At 39.8% G+C, this 20948-nt stretch overlaps 1 protein-coding gene across 4 annotated transcripts; it reads right to left on the minus strand.

The window, feature by feature from the left end:
• Positions 1-6551: 6551 nt before the first annotated feature.
• On the minus strand, positions 6552-20940 carry LOC308079856 (interferon-induced very large GTPase 1-like). Of its 4 annotated transcripts, XM_080421470.1 has the most exons (6): positions 20730-20940; positions 18699-18775; positions 17357-17998; positions 17114-17151; positions 11831-11943; positions 6552-6948 (listed from the first exon to the last, which is right to left on the minus strand). In XM_080421470.1, the coding sequence occupies exons 2-6, from the start codon at positions 18754-18756 to the stop codon at positions 6900-6902; spliced, it is 900 nt and encodes a 299-aa protein (XP_080277596.1). In that variant the 5' UTR covers positions 18757-18775; positions 20730-20940; the 3' UTR covers positions 6552-6899. The 4 variants fall into 4 exon arrangements, with proteins under 4 accessions (XP_080277596.1, XP_080277594.1, XP_080277593.1 ...); XM_080421468.1 differs by having other exon boundaries at positions 6552-11943; positions 18699-18768; positions 20730-20937; XM_080421467.1 differs by having other exon boundaries at positions 6552-11943; positions 20730-20937.
• Between the last annotated feature and the right edge of the window lie 8 nt (positions 20941-20948).

Here is a 20948-nt window from a genome sequence, read left to right on the forward strand (position 1 = left end):
ACTCAGAGAACAATGGTTACAATGTATCCGAACATTCGCCATATGCAGGGGTGAAAATACCTTCAGGAGGCTGCAATTCCAAACTGGCCCCAGTCAAAGTCTTCAAAGTATTCAATCAATCAATCAATCAATCAATCAGGTGCATGCGGCCCCGAATGGGGTCCACTGCGGCGCCCAACATGATTTTCTGAAAAATGTAATGAAACCACCACACGCAACCTTTAATCTGAGGTGGTGTATGTGTGCGTGCGAGCGTGTGAAGATCTGTTATTTTTGCTCGCAACGTGTTGATATCTTGTAGATCTTTTTTCGCATTTGACTTTCCTCCTATGGAGTATAAATGATATGCTTAATATTGTCTAACTCGATCAAAAACAAATCCTTTTCATTCTAACTTTGTCTCTCAAAGTTACTTAATAACTGTGTAATATAATTAAGTTTTGGGAAATTATAAGTTACACTGCTAGTTACTGGGGAAAGTAATAATATTACATTAATACAGTATATTGCTTAGTAAATAGTTACTGTGCAACACTGCTTGGGACAGACCTGTTGTAGGTGTGGATATCTATTATTACCAAATTGCCCCCAATAATAGACCGATGTGATAAGTGCATCAACTCGAGTCAAAGTTACTTGAATGCTTCTTCAATACTGAAAATTCCATGATACACACGGATGTTGTTTTTCTTATTTGCCATAACAATATGGGCCAAAAACTCATTAACATTGGCCTTCTAGATGTCTTATAGTCTTAAAAATAATCAGTGAAATATAGATAGATATAGACTAGATAGACAACTTGTGTATATGTATTTAGTTACAAGATGAATATGAGCATTATTAGAGCTGTTTAAAGTAGCCTAATACCAGACTGGGATAAACTAGAAATCCACTGAACATGGTGTGGCTGTTTGAATCATCATAGGTTATAATCCTGCACCACGTAAACACATGTAAACTATGTCAATTCATATCTTTGAACACTTGATACTATGCCCCCCTCCTCCAGCTCTACGGCGATTCCATTACATACGTTGTCATGCCATCCACCCTTATTATTGTATGCTCTGCTATCAAAGAGTTGCTCCTTGTTTTTATACATTGCATTATACAATGATAAACAATGGCTCTGATCATGACACATGGAATACTACTGAATAAACATTGAATAACATGTTGAATAAACCATCTAACCATATTGTGGAAAAGACGACTGTGGTTTCAAACAAAAGCTCATTATTTCATAATGGTAACACTTTTAAAACACAACAATTAAAACCAATGTCATTAAAGTAATCTCATCCCATTTTACCTGTTGATGGTTATATGAAACATGAATAATATATTTATATGAATTACGCTTGATCAACCTACATTATGTGACCTCTTGGGACAGACCTGTGGATACAGTATGTATTATTACCCATGACCCTCCAGCCCACCTGGGTCTGTTGCGTGTGTGGTAAATTGATACACATTTATGGACTTATAGAGCCCAATTTGAACACACACACACACACAGAGACATGAGGCTGATACTGAGTGGTCTACAGTGCACATTCCAGAGTGGTTGCTTTAACACTAGATGTCCAGTTCAAAGGATGCTTCCCAGAGGGCATCTGACCTTAGCTGACCTCTAGGATCTTGGGGTGTTGTTCTTCTGCACAATGGACACACACACACACACACACACACACACACACACACACACACACACACACACACACACACACACACACACACACACACACACACACACACACACACACACACACACACACACACACACACAAGAGATGTAGCACACACACCTAGCTACGTGCACATCCAATGTATGCAAGTACATACACACACATGTGAAGTCTGCCTATAAATACTGTGAGGACAAAGAAACCGTCCCTTTTTCCCCTTCTTGTCCTTGCCCCTTCTTCTGTTCTGTTCTGTTCCGGCCACAGACCATCTTCCTACACAGATGCAGACCCACCAGAGGAGCAGGCTATGGAAAATTGACAAGAGCTGATTTTCAACAGATCCACAAAAAGGGAACCTCACAGCACCAACCCTGTGATGACACTAGTATTCAACCTCACAGCATCAACCCCTGTGACGAGATGTAAGAAAAAAAGTAAAAAGAGGGTTACAGGAAAACTTCAGAGTAGTATGGACAGAGGACAGCAAGTTGGCTTGCTGGAACAGCACTCAGCACTGAGGGGCACAAATGGCCCCCACCCATTCTTTGCCTATGCCACAGGATCCATCTCTCCTCCGTGTGACTGGACTTTGTGTTTGTGGACGAGATGGAAGGTTTAACATGTTTCAATGTTTGTCTGTCTTTTCAACATGTCATTTGTTGAGGTTATATGTTTGTTGATATTTAGCTGACTAAATTAACATGAGGAGTATTAGAGGAAAGTTGACATGTGGAAGAAAAAGAGTCAATGAGGTATTTGCCACGAATGTGAAGATTGTTTGTTTTTATGGCCTAACCTCTGGCATTTTAACATTTCAATTGAGCGGGTCCGACAGAGGTTCGGAAGCTCTTGGCCTTGGAAAACAGAGATTTAAAGTACAAACAGATGTATTATCTTACGTATCCTAAATTTGAAGATTGGGGAGAGTTTTTACACACAAACCAGCAGATCTATTTTTCTGTAAGTGAGTGAAGACGAAGCTGTATCAACTACTGTTTTGTTGAATGTATGTTGGTTATATGTTTGTGATAATGGTGATTTAAACTGCGGAGTGTTTGGCTGCCGTTTTATTGCAGTGTTGTGAAGGATTTTGTTTTACTCTCTGGTCTCTTGTATTGAATGTGGAGTTTTTTATTTTTGTTGAGTACTAGAGAGGGTAGAAAGTCCCTAGAGAGTACATACTGTATGGACATGGTGACTAGAGAGGATAGAAAGTCCCTAGAGAGCACATGGTTCATTGGAATGTTGTGAATATGTTTAAATTTTTTTCCTAGAGTTTAAGGAACAACAGAGGGTCCTACGCACTGATTGGAAATGCGTTGGCACACAGGGGATTGTGTCTATGTTTATTCTATGCATCTAGAATAACCGCCATACCACGCTCAGTAGTGTTCGGTGTATGAATTGATGTAAATGAATCTCTGTGTCAGCTGTAGAAATGTTTTGATTTGTTATGCAGTCCGACTATTTTTTTTAAATATTTCTTTAAATATAATGTGAATCACCTTATGACAATACTGTGTAATCTTAATGCCTGTTTTATGTTTGTCTGTTTGTGTCCCAGTACTTTGTCTATCAAGGGGGGTCAAGGTGATGTTGATGTTGTGGTGTGATGAATTCTGTCTTTTTGAGGAGTATGTTTTTGAATTATGGTTTTCTTACTTGTGTTTTGATTTTCTTCATTGTACCCTTGTTTACGAAGGACCAATAGGGCCCTCCGTAGGGGGGAATGTGGTAAATTGATACACATTTATGGACTTATAGAGCCCAATTTGAACACACACACACACAGAGACATGAGGCTGATACTGAGTGGTCTACAGTGCACATTCCAGAGTGGTTGCTTTAACACTAGGGGCTCTATTCACAGGCCAAAAATTCCCCGTTAAATCGGGATAATGGACCTGCGCCGCCCCAATAGGTTATTCTAGCACCTGCTCTACCCGTCACCATTATGCCGACGCCGTTATTTGCGCGTGGAGGTGTGTCCGTGGGCGTGTTGTTGCTATATCCCCCACATTGCAATTCTACAGACACACATGGGTACGGCTTGGGGACGGGGGATAGTGGATTCTAGAAGCACCCGCTGGTTTATAAAATCACCCGTCAAGTGCACACAGACACTACAATGGCTTTGTGCGTTGGACCATGAGCCGTGTTGCCAGCCTTGGAGAGAAATAAGCAACCGCAGTCGCAGGTCTATGAAAACAAAAAGAAGCAACTCTAAGGCCACATGAGCACTTCAAACTACTAACTAGAGCTTTCATATCCCCTAAATATTTCAGCCCAGCTCGACTAATAATTGACAAATTAGACCCAGCCCAGCCCATCAGTCATTTTTCTAAAGAAGCCTTATTTCTCATTAAATCTTGGTAATATATGAATGATCTGTGTGTGAAATGCGCTCTTTCTTTATACAAACCCATGCTCGCTCACTCTACCGCAAATGCCTCTCTCTCTTTGTACAACCCCATGCTCACTCTACCGCATATGCGCTCTCTCTCTTCATATAAACCGATGCTCACTCTACCGCATATGCGCTCTCTCTCTTCATATAAACCGATGCTCACTCTACCGCAAATGCGCTATCTCTCTTCATACAAACCCATGGTCACTCTACCACAAACGCCACCACCACTCCCAGCGGGGTCATTTTGATTCTATGACGGCTGCCGTCTAGTTATCATCAGTGCCAGTGTTGTGAGGAAAAACAACTAACAAGCAACCAGGTCTAGGAAAACCAGCCCAAAAGAAGCGAGTCAAGCGACTATGGGCCACATGAGCACTCTAACATATACATCAGCTATTTGAAAATAGCAGATCTACAAGCTCACAACGCCTCCCATGCAAACGCTACGTTCATGACCCCCCAAAATAACCATATTTGAACTGGGGACCCCCCCATTTTGTTTGACTCGGTTCCACAGATAAATATTGTGAAAATAGCAGATCTACAAGCTCGCCAGGCGTTGGGTGCTCCATTGTGGTCTCGACCCACAGGTTGAGAACCACTGCATTAAAAGCTCCAAGCAAGTTACATGTCTAGTAGGCTATGTTGTTGACCACGTAATGTAATGTTTTTGGTTTAGTGATAGGCTACTCCGTGGCGCGCGCGCGCCTCATTGTGCTGTCCAAAATAACAGATCTGTAGCTGTCGACACGACATGATGCAGCGCCGTTGATAGCTTGTATGTCTGTTATTTTGGGTAGGTATAGGCGACGCACATACGCATCGCAGCAATGTGTCTGGATTTGAGAGGCTTTGATTGATGTAAACTTAAAGTTTAGCTCTGTTCGGGATTACTGAACAAAGGTGGATGATGAAAGATAACGGGGACAATATGGATGTAAGTTAACTTTAATTAACTGCGTCACTTCAGAGGAAACTATGGAGCAACTTCAGAGATGTTTACACACCCCTGGAATCCATTAGAACGGTGGAAATAGAACGATAACAGCCAACGTGAGTACATACTGTAGGCTATAGACCTTTCCTAAAACTGTCCAATTTATTATACCCATGTGCTACTGTTTGTCTGTGTACCACGTAGGAGCGTTGTCGCAACATGATGTAATTAATTATTTGGGAGCAGCCAGTGTGTACCAATAGTATACATATTTTAAATGGCTTTCATATACTATTCCGGATCTGACTAATATGACAAGCTTATTGTGAACACAATAGGCTACAAATTAATATAAAAATGTATTTGGATAAAATAAAAAAAAAGAAGGAAAACAAGCCCAATGTGGCTTATAATAATCAGACCAGGCAACAGTGCAGACAGGTAGATAGGCTAGAGCATATATTGGATCGGGATGACGGCTAGCGCAGTCTTCTCTTAAAGGCAATGGCTTCTGGCACGGTGATTGGTTTTATCATTGTAACGCCCAAACCACACCTATGCATAATGTAACGGGTAGCTCAGGTGTTTGGCGGGTCACGGGGGTGCCATAGAATACCGAATTTTGCGGGGAAACGCCTCTTGCCTAGTCCTTCATCCCTAATTAGTGGTTTGTTCAAATCTGGCTCTGAATAGAGCCCCTAGATGTCCAGTTCAAAGGATGCTTCCCAGAGGGCATCTGACCTTAGCTGACCTCTAGGATCTTGGGGTGTTGTTCTTCTGCACAATGGACACACACACACACACACACACACACACACACACACACACACACACACACACACACACACACACACACACACACACACACACACACACACTACAAGTGTGTGCTACAAGAGATGTAGCACACACACCTAGCTACGTGCACATCCAATGTATGCAAGTACATACACACACATGTGAAGTCTGCCTATAAATACTGTGAGGACAAAGAAACCGTCCCTTTTTCCCCTTCTTGTCCTTGCCCCTTCTTCTGTTCTGTTCTGTTCCGGCCACACCATGTAGCAGCAAGGCTGACATGTGCTCTGGTGCTCTGTACTCTGTTTTTGTCCAATAAATCGACTTGAGGAACATTACTGGTCTGGACCTTTCTACTTCTTCTCCTTTCAAGAATATTGTCACACTTGTGCAAAATACACTACACGTGATAAATTGACCAAACAATATGTCCGAACATAGGTATGACCCCGATAAGAGCATTAGCTGGATGATTTAAGTTACCTAAATAAATTGTTTCTTCAACAATACATATATTGAATATTCTGTGATACAGTATGTTGTGTTTTATCATTTGCCATATACAGTACAGTATGGACATAAACACACACACACATCATCATTGACCTTCCATGAAAACTATACGGCCTCCAATATGTCAAACATAACCATAACAACCCAATGGCTCAAAGTAGACTACCTCAACATGAAGGAAGGACGCCACACAAAGGGAAAGGTTTATGGGGTTTTATTTTGTTACCCACATCAAAACTCAGGTCAGTCAAGTAAGCGGGATGAATTAAATTGAGGAATTTATAACCCAGACAATAAGTCAAGGAACCAAAAAAGGCCCTGGAGATGCCGGCCAAACTGAAAATAAAGGAGGGGGAACTAGGCTAACCCCTATAGGGCTGTCGGAGCTAGCCCCCCTCCCTAACTAAAAACCAAGAACCTCTAAACTCAAATCTAACGAGTCTAACAGGACTACCGGTCATCTCCAAGCCAAGCTAAAGCAGCACACTAAAATAAAGCAGACAAAAATAAAAGGCTGTCTAAGCCTGATCTAACAAAGTCTTTGCTGTTACATGGGACTGCAGCTGCAATCAAGGATGAGATGCAGGTATCCCAGCCTGGTAAGAGAGGAGAGAGTGTTAAAGGCACTGCCACACAATATGTACAGAAGATGTCATGGTGTCACGCAAGACTACTCAAAGATTAGATTACTTTTATTGACACTGTGGGTACATTGTCACAGCAAAAAATAAGGAATAGTTAAAGAGTGAAGAATAGTTAAAGAAAGAAAAAAGCAGATCTACAAGCTTATTTCATGGTATGGTTTGTATGGTTTGTCTATCAGGTTCTGGCACTCACAAACAACTGATGAAATATCTTCCTTCTTTTAACTTTTAAAAAGGCTCTCAATTGCCAGTTCTTTTGTGTATTTTCGCCATTCATCTGGAATTTTCCCAAATGTTTTGCCAAGATGAAATTCCTTTACATCCTTCTCAAATTGGCACATAAACCACTTCCAATAGATTGCTTCTGATGAATGTGGGGGGATACTCCAACAATTCCAAGGTGGACCAGCTTTTTTGTATTTTTTGTAGGCAATCATCTTGTCAGAACTGAGAAATTTCCGTTTACTTGCTACTAAGGTAGTGCAAAAATCAATACCATAAGTATTGGTCATGCTATTAGCAAGGCGGTGGAGACCCATACCATGTATCAGATAATAGATCCAAGAACCTTTTAAAGCTATTCCAGATATTGCACTTGTACGATGGAAATGGGTGCTATGATCAGTCTCATCATGTCCCACATCTTTGGTGCAGACAGCGGAACAGAAGGGACATTGTTCCCAGCAACCATTACAGAGATGTTTCTTTAGAGTTGCATCAGGTGATTCCCTGAACATCTCCATCTTCAAAAGTGTTGTACAAGTGAGATTATGATTGAATTCTGTAATGATGTTTTTCAGACCGTTCGTTACTGTTTCCTCAAGAAAGTCAAAGTCTGTATCTAGGCAAACAACACCTTTAGGGTAGTTACCACTTAACACAAGGTGACCAGAGAGTTCGTCACGGAATGTCTTCAGCCATTCGTGGATGTCTTTTTTAGACTGTTTTACCTGCTTTCTTGTTGCAGACTTCATGGCATGTATTATGCACGTTTGTTTGTCATCTATGTTTGTCCTCATCAGTTTAATAACTCCTGGATATTGTTTTGTTTTGAGATACCTCTCAACAGCATGTGTGATGAATTTTTCAAAATGCTCCTTCGGATTTTCAATATAGCTTTTGAAACCGTTGAAGTTCTCTTCTTCAGCTAACGATTTCAAGATATATTTTTCCACATTAGATTTGTTTCCGTTCAATTCTGGGGAGGAGACTTGTATTTCCCTGACTAAATCAATGGCAGCTTGGTCATACACAGCCTGTTCAATCGTTGATTTCAGTTTGGAACAGAGGAAACCAACAAGCACAGCTGTGGATGTTGATTTATCAACAAACTGCTTGAAGACTCTGTAGTACTGTGGCTTCTGTTTCTGAATGTACACAGAAGCATTGGTATTTATGAATTCTTTGTGGAGCTCAGTAAATTTTTTGCCTATATTTTCACACACATAAAGTGAAAGGTCTATACTGAATTTCTTCTTAAACCTGTAGTTTGTATTTGATTGGAACTTCTGTACGTCTTCTTGGACAGAGTTAGCAATATTGTGCATATGACTGGAGCTGTAGCCTGTTTTGGGGATAGATAAGCTCTCTATGATACGTCTCAGCCTTGTTCATGACACCTGTAACAAATTGTCTGATAGGATCATGGGCTGTGGTTGGTATTTTATTGCCAAAATTGGTTTCTAAGTACTTGTTATAATTTGGACGGGTGCAAATTGATCTATATTTTCCAGTACCCTTCTTTTTATTTACCATTGCACCTTCATAGTTTATTTCAGTGAGAACATTTGTCACTTCATTCTCCATGTGAATGTCTTCAGTTGGTGTTGTGTTTTTGGTGACTTCAGATACCCATGTCTCCCATAATGAGTTAAACTCATCACTGTTCTCAGTCTTGGCCCCGTCTTGTAATTTCAGTGCGAGTTCTTTACTCTTTTGAACAAGTGTGTCCTCATATGTACTCCTGCTGTCTTGCAGTTTCTGCAGAGCCTCTTTTTGTTCGATAACCTGAACCATCTTTCTTCTTGTCGCTCTAACAAGGTCAATGTGGAGCCGTGAAATATTAGACTTAAATTTGCCTTTCCACTGTGTCAGTATTTCTATGTGTTTGCTTTCAGCAAAATGTTTGTTCATTGTCTTGATCACCTGCTGATATTTTTCGTCTATCTCAGAAAGAATGTCACTTTCCTCAACCTTTCTAATGTTCCCATTTTCAATGTTGTTCCGTAGCGTGTTCTCCGCTGTCAGAAACGCACTCCTGAGATCCCAAGACCATTTCCCATACTCCTCTTCCAATGTCCTGTGAAGTGATACTTCCAGTGTGTTTTTGAAGCTAAAAACAAAGTTTTCATTCAGCAATGCAGTCCACAGGTCCCGCAAAAAGGATGTAAATGCTGATAGACATTTTCCTCCAGATTCAGATATTTTGGAAAGGATCCTGTTCTTCACTTCCATGATGTTTTCACTGTAACAAGGATTAGGAGGAGCCATGGGTGGACTTCCTTCCCATAATTGGCCGATATAGCTTACATCGCTCTGTATGTCAAATGCAATGATGTCGTTGAAACACTCTGCATTAAATCCCTCCTCTTTAGCAGCCAACTGAGTCATCTCATCAAGTCTTTCCTGTAGGCGTCTCCTATTCTCCATGTTTTTCTCTCCAGCAACAAGATCTCCAACATTCTGGTGCACAAACACACAGCTGGGGGACAGATTGACCATCTTCATCCTCATGAAAGCCTGAACAGCAATCTGAACAATATCCTGGATCTCAGATGAAGTCTCTCCAAGGATGTTGATCAAAGTCATGTCTCCAACACCAATGACAAAAGTTGCAAGTTCATTGTCATGGTTAAATGTTCCCGTCCCAGATATGTCTAAAGCTCGAAGGCCTTCAGTGTCAATAACGAGAACATAATCAACTTTGAGCTCAGCTCTGTTGGCATCTGGAACTCTGAGCAACTGCATGAAAGCCCCCCTGGTGCATCTTCCTGCACTTACAGGTAATTCTAATCCAAACATTGTATTCAACAATGTTGATTTCCCAGTGCTTTGAAGCCCCAACACTGACAAAACGAATATCTTTGGGTCTTTCAGTTCTTTGATGACCTCATCTAGAACACTGGTGATCCATGTTAAAGGCACATGAGCTGCGTCACCATCCATCAGTTCTATTGGGTGTCCTGATAACATAACTTCTGCAGCGACCTTGGGGAGTGAGGTGTAGGATGGAGTTTGTCCTAATGCCTTTGAACAGTATGCAGAGGCTTCATAGATTTGTCCCATCTCTCGCAGAATGTGCTGAAGTCTAAATGTTCTTGCTTGCAGGTTTGTTGAAATTTCTTCAAGTTCCTTCTGATTCTTTTCCAAATTGTCTGAGTGATCACGGTTCCTCTTTAATTTCAAAACCTCATTCCATTTCTCATGGTATTTATGTTGAAGTGTTGAGAGCTGATCTGGAAGAAGTCGATCCAGGAAGATCTCCATCCATGTTAGGAAGAACATTCTCTCCTTTTTTGTTAGAGCATGGACTTTTTCAAGGAAGAGTTGCATGAAATTAGTTTGGGGAGCCTCATGTTGTTGCCGTCTGATTTTTCCCATCTCTTCGTGAATTTGAATCTTTTCGTTTTCAATGTTATCTTGTAATTTGTAAAGTTCTTTGTTTTGTTTACACCAATCATGCCATAGACTTCCTTGGCAGGGTAAGACTGTCTCTTTCACAGTTAAAAGGTCATCAGAGCTCATCAGATCTCTAACACTTTCTGCAGCTGTCTTTGCTGTCCGGCAATCACCGAGCTCTTCATCCACTTTTAAGCCTGGTTGTTTGGCCATGTTCTCCAGATTGAAGGAACACAGTTTGTCTGTTCCAGACAAACAATTTCTTATCAGACTTTTCAGTTCCTTTGAAACTTCTGACTGATTTCGATCCTTCATGCCTATTTTGTATTTCTCAGCACTTCCCATCTTACGTGCGACTGATTCGTCTTCAGCGGTAATACATATAAGAGGTTTGTCGGAGTTGAAGAGCTTCTTCAAGATTTCTGTACTTTTGTTCTTCTCACTGAGATTTGACACAAGCACAATGTTGACTGAAGCCATGTCAGTCAAAATTTCACGCTGCCTCTCATTTTCTACCCCATCACCATGGAGGTTGCAGAAGGCAATACAGTCAGTGAAATCATCACTGGACTTCCCACTGGGGCAGTACCAGGCAATATCCACAACACCATCCTTGAGGAGGCTGGATCTGGTACTTCCTGAGCAATGTCGATGAAAAAATGTTTTGTGATTTTCATTGATAAGATTGCACAGTAACTGAGACTTGGATTCAGACGGTGAGCCAAGTCTGAAGACTGCCACCATTGGTGTCTGTGCCTGACAAATAGGCATGCTGATGGCTCTATTTTCACCATTTGTGTTTTTCCAGCTTTTTCTAATCTTACGGAATGCCCACAAAGGACATTCCAGTTCTTTAGTGGAAAGACTGGGCACAAGCACAGGTAAAGCATACTGACATTGAGACAACTTGGTCATCATGTACTGCTGAAGGAAACTGTCTGCACAATGAAACATTGCCATCTGAAGATCCATTGGGTGGATATGAGATTGTTTCTCTTTGGTACTTTCAGTTAAATTACAAAATGTATCAAAAGAACATTCTGGTACCTCATCTTCAGTACATTCCTCCTCATTCACCTGAGTGTAACGAGATTTATAGTCAAGGGATATTAACTTCCTCATAAAAGCTCGGCATAGCTCTTTTTCAGAGAAAATATTCTGGTTTTGCATCTGCTCAATTACAAGGAACTCATCTACTGACATTTTGTTTTTGTACCTGTCTTTAAGGTCAAGTCTCTCCATGAGTTCCTCTATTTCTTTTTTCAACCCTGGGGTTTCCTCCTCTGCTCTCCTCCTTCCTTTGGGAAGCTCCATCTTGTCATGTCCTTCCTGTAGAAATAGATAAAATATATGTCAGACTATAAGAAAGTTGGTCCGTTTCACATCATCTGGCTCTCTGACAACAAACTTTCATTACACCTGGGTAAAACTGAATCCATCCTCTTTGGGTCCAGTCCTAACCTTAGCAAGGCAGAGAGTTTCACGATCAAAGTGGGTGATGATGTCATCAAAAGAAAGGATGAAATTACCTACCTGGGCTCCATCTTGGAGGCAAACCTCTCTGGTAACAAAAACGCCGAAAAAGTGATCAAAACGGTCAACCAAACAACACGCTATTTGTGGAGGATTGATCGTCTAGTCAGTAAGAATACTCTGAAGATTCTTGCAGGGGCCCTCATTCAAGGTCATTATGATTATGCATGCACTTCATGGTATTACAACACCTCCAAGGCCTAAAAAACAAGGCTCCAAACATCCCAAAACAAACTTGTAAGGCTACTTCTTGGCCTCAATCACAAAACCCATCTAACCCCTGCTCATTTTGCCAGGATTGGATGGCTTAGGGTTGAGGACAGAGTACAGCAACTTGCTATGGGCCTGGTCTTCAAGATACACCACAACATTGTGATCCCCCTGTATTTGTCAAAATACTTCCAAAATGTTAATGAAGTCCATGATCATAACACCAGAGGCAGCTCCACAAATCATGTTCAACCCAGATTTGGCTCAACTAAGGGAATGAACTCGTTCTCATGCTATTCATCAAAAATGTGGAATGCCCTATCAAAAGGAGTAAAGGAGTGTAAAACCCTACTCACTTTCAAAACTGCCCTAAAGATACACCTTCAGGAGGCTGCAATTCGAAAATGGCCCCTGTCTAAGTCTTAACCTACCCCCCCTACCCCCCCCCCCCCTCCTTCATTTTCCTCTTTTGTATATATATATTTTTTGGGCGGTGAAACCGCCCCTATAAGTGAGATTTGGAAAAATGTACTAAATACTTTGGCCAGTGAAACCGGCCCTGAAAGTGAAGTTTGGAAATTAGTAGAATTATCCTGCGCTGTGATTGGCCAATCACAATCTATTCAGGACTGTGATTGGCCAGTGTCACATGACACATGTGCATAGTCCTATATAAGCAACCATAACTCGAAAAAAACCAAAACTTGGTTTTTTTCGAGTTATGGTTTCGTCCATCATAAAGAGTGTTTCAATAAATGTATTTATCTTTTGTACATGATTGGTTGACTCCATTCAGTATTGTGATTAGCTAGCAAGACACCGCCCACTTCACACAGGGTGTGATTTTTTTCTCTCTTCATACCAGTAACCTGAAAGAAAGCTGATTGTATGACATTCTGTATAGTAGTGTGTATATCTGTCTGTCTCTTATATGTCATCATGATTTGTGTGCATGGGGTTCTCATCTTAAACAAGCTGCGTGCTTAATGAGAGTTCCAGCTTAGTAGACCTTGTATTGTGAATTTGTACTTCCATGTACTGTTATGTACTGTCATGTACTATTCTCATGTCTTACTAAATAAACTACATCAATCAATCAATCAATCAATCAATCAATCACATCTGTAGTATCTAGAGCAGTGTTTCTCAACCTGTGGGCCGTGAGGATATTGCAAGTGGGCTCCTAAGTAATTGGCAAAAGACTAAGATTGTAATGATGAAATAACAATATTTGAAAAAATAATTATGTAAAAAAAAAAAGCTTTCATTGTGATACTGATAAATAGGAACTAAAGTATACTACGTTAGTTCCATTGATCCAAGCCGCAACACAATCGATTGATTCATCATTAAAACAAACATGCTCTAAAATGCACACGGCCCACACTTAATGGGATATTTCACTTTCAAACATGTTTGGGGTGATTTTATCATCTACTCAGGCTTTTCTGAGCACCCCAGACAGTTCTTATGTTGCTTGATTCAGTATTTAGATATTTAATATTCATTTTATCAGACACGCCTCCTTCCTTTACAGACCCATTTCAACATCAAACTCCATTTAAATAGATAGATACAGTAGATTCATCAAAAACACTCGTCCTTGGTTCTGGTGAGTGATGTTGTCCTTCTTTTGCGTGAGGGGGCCGTGTTTTTTTGATTACTTTCTCTATTCATTTTTTTATATTTTTGGGGGGAAATGAAAACAAATAAAAAAATTATAATCGAAAGAAACACGGCCCCCTCACGTATTAGGAGGGCAGTATAAGTCACCAGAACCAAGGACGGGTGTATTCGATGAATCTATCAAGATTAAAAAATGAGTTTGAAGTTACAATGGTTTTGTATAGGATGGGGGCGTGTCTGATAAAATGAATATCAAATATCTAAATACGTAATCAAGTAACTTAAAAGCTGACCCCAAACATGTTTGAAAGTGAACACGGCAGTGTTAAGAGGTCAGATGGGTGGGCCACGAACGCTTTTGAGATTTTCAAGTGGGCCCTCATCCAGAAAAGGTTGAGAACCACTGATCTAGAGTACAAGGATATGTAACTTTGTTTTGTGGCACAACTGTAGCAGACAACCTTACGGTATGTTCACATTGGACGTATTAAAACAAATAGGCACCACTTTTCTTTTTTTTTTACATAAAAACCAGAGAGAAATTACAAACCGTGGTCCAAGCCCAAGGCCCTGAAAAGTCTTAAACCAGCTCTGCATTTTGGGCAATAAATACAGTATGTCTTGCCGATGCTCAAACTTCATTCATTTCATCGACTTCACTTTGTTATCAATATTTCAGTATGTTCCATAGAGTTATATTGAAGTCCATTTCAGTTGATCCCGTGACCAGCCCCTCCTCCCCTCTTTTTATTCTTTTCTCAATTTCAGCGGCAATGATGCTTGACAATGAACAAAGCTCTTGGTAACACTTCCTATACATCCCATGTCTATAATGCATTATATATATACGTATAATGCATCATAATCTGCTTATAACACTGTATAATTATAGTTATAAGAACTCATAAATATTCATGCTTTACAATAGTAATCATAGCACATTAATGACCTAAAGGTCAAGTATTGTAATACTTAATAATTGCTGGACATTCACAGACATGTTTTGGCAAAGATCACAGTGTATTATAATTCTCAAGTTTCAAATGTATTTGAAAACATCATTGCATAACAGCATGAGTTTAAAACTAGAAAAAGTGCTCCTCGGAGCACAGGTCTCCGCCAGGTCAGGTAGGTTATTTTGGCCTCCTGGTGGCGCTATAACAGGCCAATGTTAAAAGGGTGGCATTTGTTCCTCAACGTAGTGCAAATGTGCATTCAAAGTTTCATCGCAATCGGACGCTGCGTTCATGATTTGCGGCATTTTGTTCAAAACGGGCCACTCCTGCAAACATTACATGTCAATGTTAGCCAATCAGGATGGAATATGAAAAATCAAACAGATCCGTCTTGATCACATGACTATAGAGATCATGTGTACTGATTTGCGTGGAATATGGATCAAATCTGAAGGCTTAATATCCAAAAATGTGTTTTACATAAGTCTGCCTCCTGGTGGCGCTACAAAAGGCATATGTGAAAAATGCAGGAAAAGGTTTTTCCCTGGCCTGTAGGGAGTGTGCATACAAAGTTGTACACAGATCGGTGCAGTTATAGATAAAAACACGAATCGGCCTGTAATAGCGCCACCATGAGGCTGATTTGAAAATCATTTCTTCCTCTGCCTAGTGAGAATGTGCGTGCAAAATGTCACGGAAACTGCATGCTGTGTTCATAATTTGAGGCATTTTTTTCAAAACGGAGCACTCCTGCAAACTTTGGAAGCCATTTTTAGCCAATCAGGATGGAATATGAAAAATCTGAAAAACTTCTTTCGTTTAATGACTATAGAGATACTGTGTACCGATTCGCGTGACGTTTGGACAACATCTATAGGAGCACTGTAAAAAAATGTGTTTTGCAAAAAGCGGCCTCCTGGTGGTGTTATAACAGGTGTTATCTGGGGCAGAGGTTTTGAATTGGCATCCAGGGAGTGTGTGTGCACAGTTTCACTGCGATCAAGCCAACGGAGCCAGAGATTAGCTGGTCTTTCTTTCTCTGCCTAGTGGGAATGTGCGTGCAAAATTTCACGGAAATCGCAAGCTGCGTTCATGATTTCAGGCATTTTGTTCAAAACGGACCAATCCTGCAAACTTTGGAAGGCAACTGTAGCCAATGAAGATGGAGTATGGAAAATCAGACAGATCCGTGTTGATCACATGACTATGGAGATACTGTGTACTGATTTGCTTGATGTTTGGATAAAATCTGTAGGAGTAATATAAAAAAAAGGTTTTGCACAAATTGGCCTCCTGGTGGCGCTATAACAGGCCCATGTAAAAATATTGGGGCAGAGGAGGGGAGGGGAGGGGAGTGTGTGTGCACAGTTTCGCAGCGACCGGGCCAACGGTGCCGGAGATTAGCTGCTCACAGACAGATGGACGGACACACGGACACACGGACGGACGGACAGGGTGCAAAACAACATACTCTCTCGCCATGCCTTTCGGCCTGGCGGAGACAAAAATGTATTTTATACACTGTTATAATGCATTATACAGTAGTGTGATGATACGTCACTATAACTGGCCAATGGGTGAAGGTGTAGGCAGAAATGTTTTGTGTTGTGTGCTTATAGTGACTCATAATCACCCTATGCATTATAACAGTGATTGTAATGCATTATAATATAATTATATTGTATTACAACTAAAATAATTGTAATACATGCTATGATCCTGGCCAAAAGAAAATGCCTGTGAGCGACTAGTAATTATGAAGTACAGTATCATGATACTTGACGTTGTATGTCATTATAAGGCTAATGTGTGATTGTATTACAGTATGTGTACTTGTGACTGTAATTATACAGAGTAAAAAAATATTACAATGCAATTACACATGACCTATTATAAAATGATTTATATTGTGTTAGGATTGTTATCAAGCATTATAAGAACTAGACCCAAAACATTTTCACAGCACAGATGAGTGACTTACATTTGGCTACCAAACATAACACCACTACCAACATAAGGACTTGTTACAATAGGAAAGGAGCCCTAATGTATTTTAATATTTTCAAATACAGGCGTATTTGAAAAAAAAAAGAAAATTGGGCACCCCTGTTTTAAGTCATAATAAAGCACCCTTTATAAAAGCCCCATGAAAGGCTTGTTCAAACGTTTCTTACCATATCCTTGGTCTGGCCTTGATCTTCATCAGTGGAATCTATTTTAAAATAAAGATAAAGAACATACAAATACAGTAAATAGCATGTAAATGTGTCTTTATTTAATGACATCTTTTGATATCATGTTTTTCCTAAAAAACATACAAATAATAATAAAAACAAGATATATTAATATGACATAATTATGTCTCCTTTTCATTCATTGCAAAGAACATGTTCATGTTAGGTTAAACATTTTCTCACCTCTTCTAGTAGTTTGTAGAAACACTGGGTCATCTGTCTTGTCATCCTCTAGGGATTTGAAGTCCATCAGCTGTTTCTGTTCTGTCTTTTCAACTTTGTAACAGTGTGGTTCATTTTCAGAGATCATGGCATTAATCTTTTCTAACAAAGACATTATCTCTGTTTCGTCTGTCATGGTTTTTGTGCATGAATGATATCTTTGTTCATCAAAATCACTAATGGTTCTCAGGTCTGTCAATGCACTGTCACTGTTCTCATCTTTCTCATGAGTCACAACAATCATGGCAAAAGAATTGCACCCTTTCCCAAATTGGTTTTCTAACCATTTCATCCCTGCTTTGTATAAAGGGACATGCTGGCCATATGGTAAGAGTAAAACAAAAGCATGGATTCCTTTCTCATGTATAGTCTGGCCAATGTGACCCTGCTGTAATGACCCCTCTCCCAGTATGTCAGTATTTTGTAACCCAACCATGTTGATAACAGAGACATGTTGACCACATAAATCATATAATCTGCCTGCAAACAGTGGGGATTTAGATACGTCAGCTTCTTCCTCGTCTAGGGCAAGTAGGAGGTTTGCAGATGTAACCTCTACAGAACTGGAGTCACCAAGCAACACAAATGTAACACCAGAAGGCCCTGAAACACAATGTTTAAGAGAAAAACATCATGACACCAGTAATATACTTTGGCTATTTGAAAATAGCAGCTACAAGCTCACAACGCGTCGCAGGTTGTGAGATTGTAGATCTGCTATTTTCAAAGGATTTTATACATTTGGAAATGGTACATTGTGCATAATGAGTACTTTTACTTTTAGAACTTATTTTCGTATATTTTGATGCCAATATACTGTAAAGGAGCATTTCACCCCTGGAAGAACTTACAGTCACTCAATGTTAATAATATTTGTAGTAGATAACAGTAGCAAAATTTTAAATTTGCACCCTATTGCCAGACAAATATAGAAGTATGTGTGTTTGACTGGGGTTTGGCTGGACTGCTGCATTACTACAATGACCATAATGCTTTGGGGCACTGCCCTTCCTTGTGGGGAGGGGAGGCTGCGTGGGGGTGTGGTCTACATTGTAGTCAGGAAATAAGGTGAGATAAAGAGACTATGAGTCAAATGACTCATAGTCTCTGAGGATATGGATACAAATCTAAAAATACAGATAAAACACAAAACACACCAGGATCATGTTTATGGGTCCTAGACCTAGATAAAAATAGGGGTGTGATGCAAAATCGGCAAAATCTCCTTTAAGTGCATTTTTAATACTGGTACTTTTACTTGTAACAAATAAATAAATATAAATAATAAATAAAAAAGTTTTACCTTTTAGTGATGTTGCTGCTGACAGGTTCTCAGCTTTTGCTCCTGTTTCCATCTCCATCTCAACTACAATCTGTATTCTTAATAAATAAATACATTCACACACATTCACACACACACACACACACACACACACACACACACACACACACACACACACACACACACACACACACACACACACACACACACACACACACACACACACACACACACACACACACACACACACACACACACACACACACAGAGAGAGAGAGAGAGAGAGAGAGAGACAATACATTTTAAATAAACATTTTCTGTAATGAATTATCAATTTGTATGGGTGTTTAAAAGGGATATTCTGGTTTACATTGCTGGCCAATTTGATAATTTTAGGGTGGCAAAGTGTAATGGCAGCTGGACGCTGAGTTCATGATTTTTGGAATTTTGTGCAAAACGGGCCATTCCCTCACTTTGGAAGCCAATCGTAGCCATTTGGAATGGAATGAAAATAATCTGACAGGTTCATTTTGATCATATGATTATGGAGATAAGGTGTGACAATTTGCATGAGTTTTGTACAGTCTGTAGGAGTAGTAGCAAAAAGTATGATTTGCAACCAAATAAAAAGCTAAATGGTGGAAATTATTGTCACATGGAAATGGGCACTACTGTATATGGGGAATTGCGTCATGATCCAAGAAATTCAGGGAAATACAATTTGATTGTACAACATATGGTTGAAAACGTGAATCAGCCTGTTATAGTGCCACCATGAGGCTGATTAGTAATATTTAGGGTGACGGTTCTTCCTTGGCCTAGTGAGAATGTGTGGCATGATTTGTGGCATGTTGTGCAAAACAGACCACTCTTGCAAACTTTGGAAGCCAATCGTAGCCAATCAAAATGGAATTTGAAATTCTTGCATTGATCACAGGACTACAGAGATAATGTGTACCGAAGTTTGTAGTGAGGTTTGTGAGGTTTGGACAAAATCCTCCTTGGGGTGTGCATGCAAAGTGTCACACCGATCGGTCCAGCAGTGGCCGAGATAAGCTGTTTACAGACGGACAGACAGACAGACAGACGGACGAACAGACAAACTCTCTGGAGCGAAAATATAATCCCTTGCCTTTGGCCGTTCCGGCCAGGCGGGGGATAATACAATTACATTACAATAATTACATTATTACCGGGATTACCAGCAATTATGCAGTAGTTATGTTCCCATTTTTAACCACTTCCAACCTGGTGTCCCTATTTTTGGCATGTCATTATAGAAAATATTCAACTTTTTTTTTTTTTATAACAAATCTACAAGCTTGGCTATTATTATTTTATAGGGCTTCAGTAGTTAAATAAAATAAAAATATTTTTTTTGCCAAAATATCCGTCAAAACATGGTCAAAATCCTAGATGGTCATCTAGGAGTCTCCAAATAAGGGATTTGGCATTGGACCCAAAGATCTGGCATAGGTTGGGCTCAAATGCACATTGTTACACTAAATTGTGCGCAATAGCAACCAAGCCTACAGCTTGTTTTGTGAAAAACATTGTGTGTCTAAATGCTATAGTAAATGCCTAGATTGTAACATAATACTATACATGTCTAATTGAGTTGACAAGAATATATTCAAATGTACTTCAGGAGCTTCACCTGAGGTAAAACATCACATGAACCATTCTTATTTGAAGACATACATAAACATATTTCACATTGACAATTAGTTGCACTCTTTAGAATAATGTAAGCTCATAAAAGAGATGAAATACATGACTGTCAAACCAATTAGAAATGTGAGCATAATTATATTTTATGTTGTGAAACACTAAAAAGTACTAAGTATGTTATCACTGCTTGACTCGATGGTCCTTTTTATTGCCTGAAAATAATAATAAAGAGAAAAAATCTAAGTACTTATAGTAATAAAAAGTTGAAACATGTGTTATTTTAACGATACTGTGCTTAAATGAGTTATCACTCACTATGTGAAACAACTAAAACATTTGCATTGACATTTTAATTGTAAGTAGAAGGCTGAACATACTTACTTTCCATCCTCTCAGTTTTAGAATATACCTGTGTCATCGTTGATGTGCGTCAACTCACTCTCCAAAACCAGCTTATATACAGAACACCAGCATTGTTTCATTCCAAACCTGTCATTCCTCACTGTCTCTCTCCCTTCACAGATCTGACAAGTATAAGGAACTGTGACACTGAGTTAAAGCTCCCTGATATATTAGTGTCCGATCAGTGAAGTGATGAAT

The sequence above is a fragment of the Gymnoscopelus braueri genome, assembly GCF_963280865.1.
Source record: "Gymnoscopelus braueri genome assembly, chromosome: 3".
Taxonomy (NCBI): domain Eukaryota; kingdom Metazoa; phylum Chordata; class Actinopteri; order Myctophiformes; family Myctophidae; genus Gymnoscopelus; species Gymnoscopelus braueri.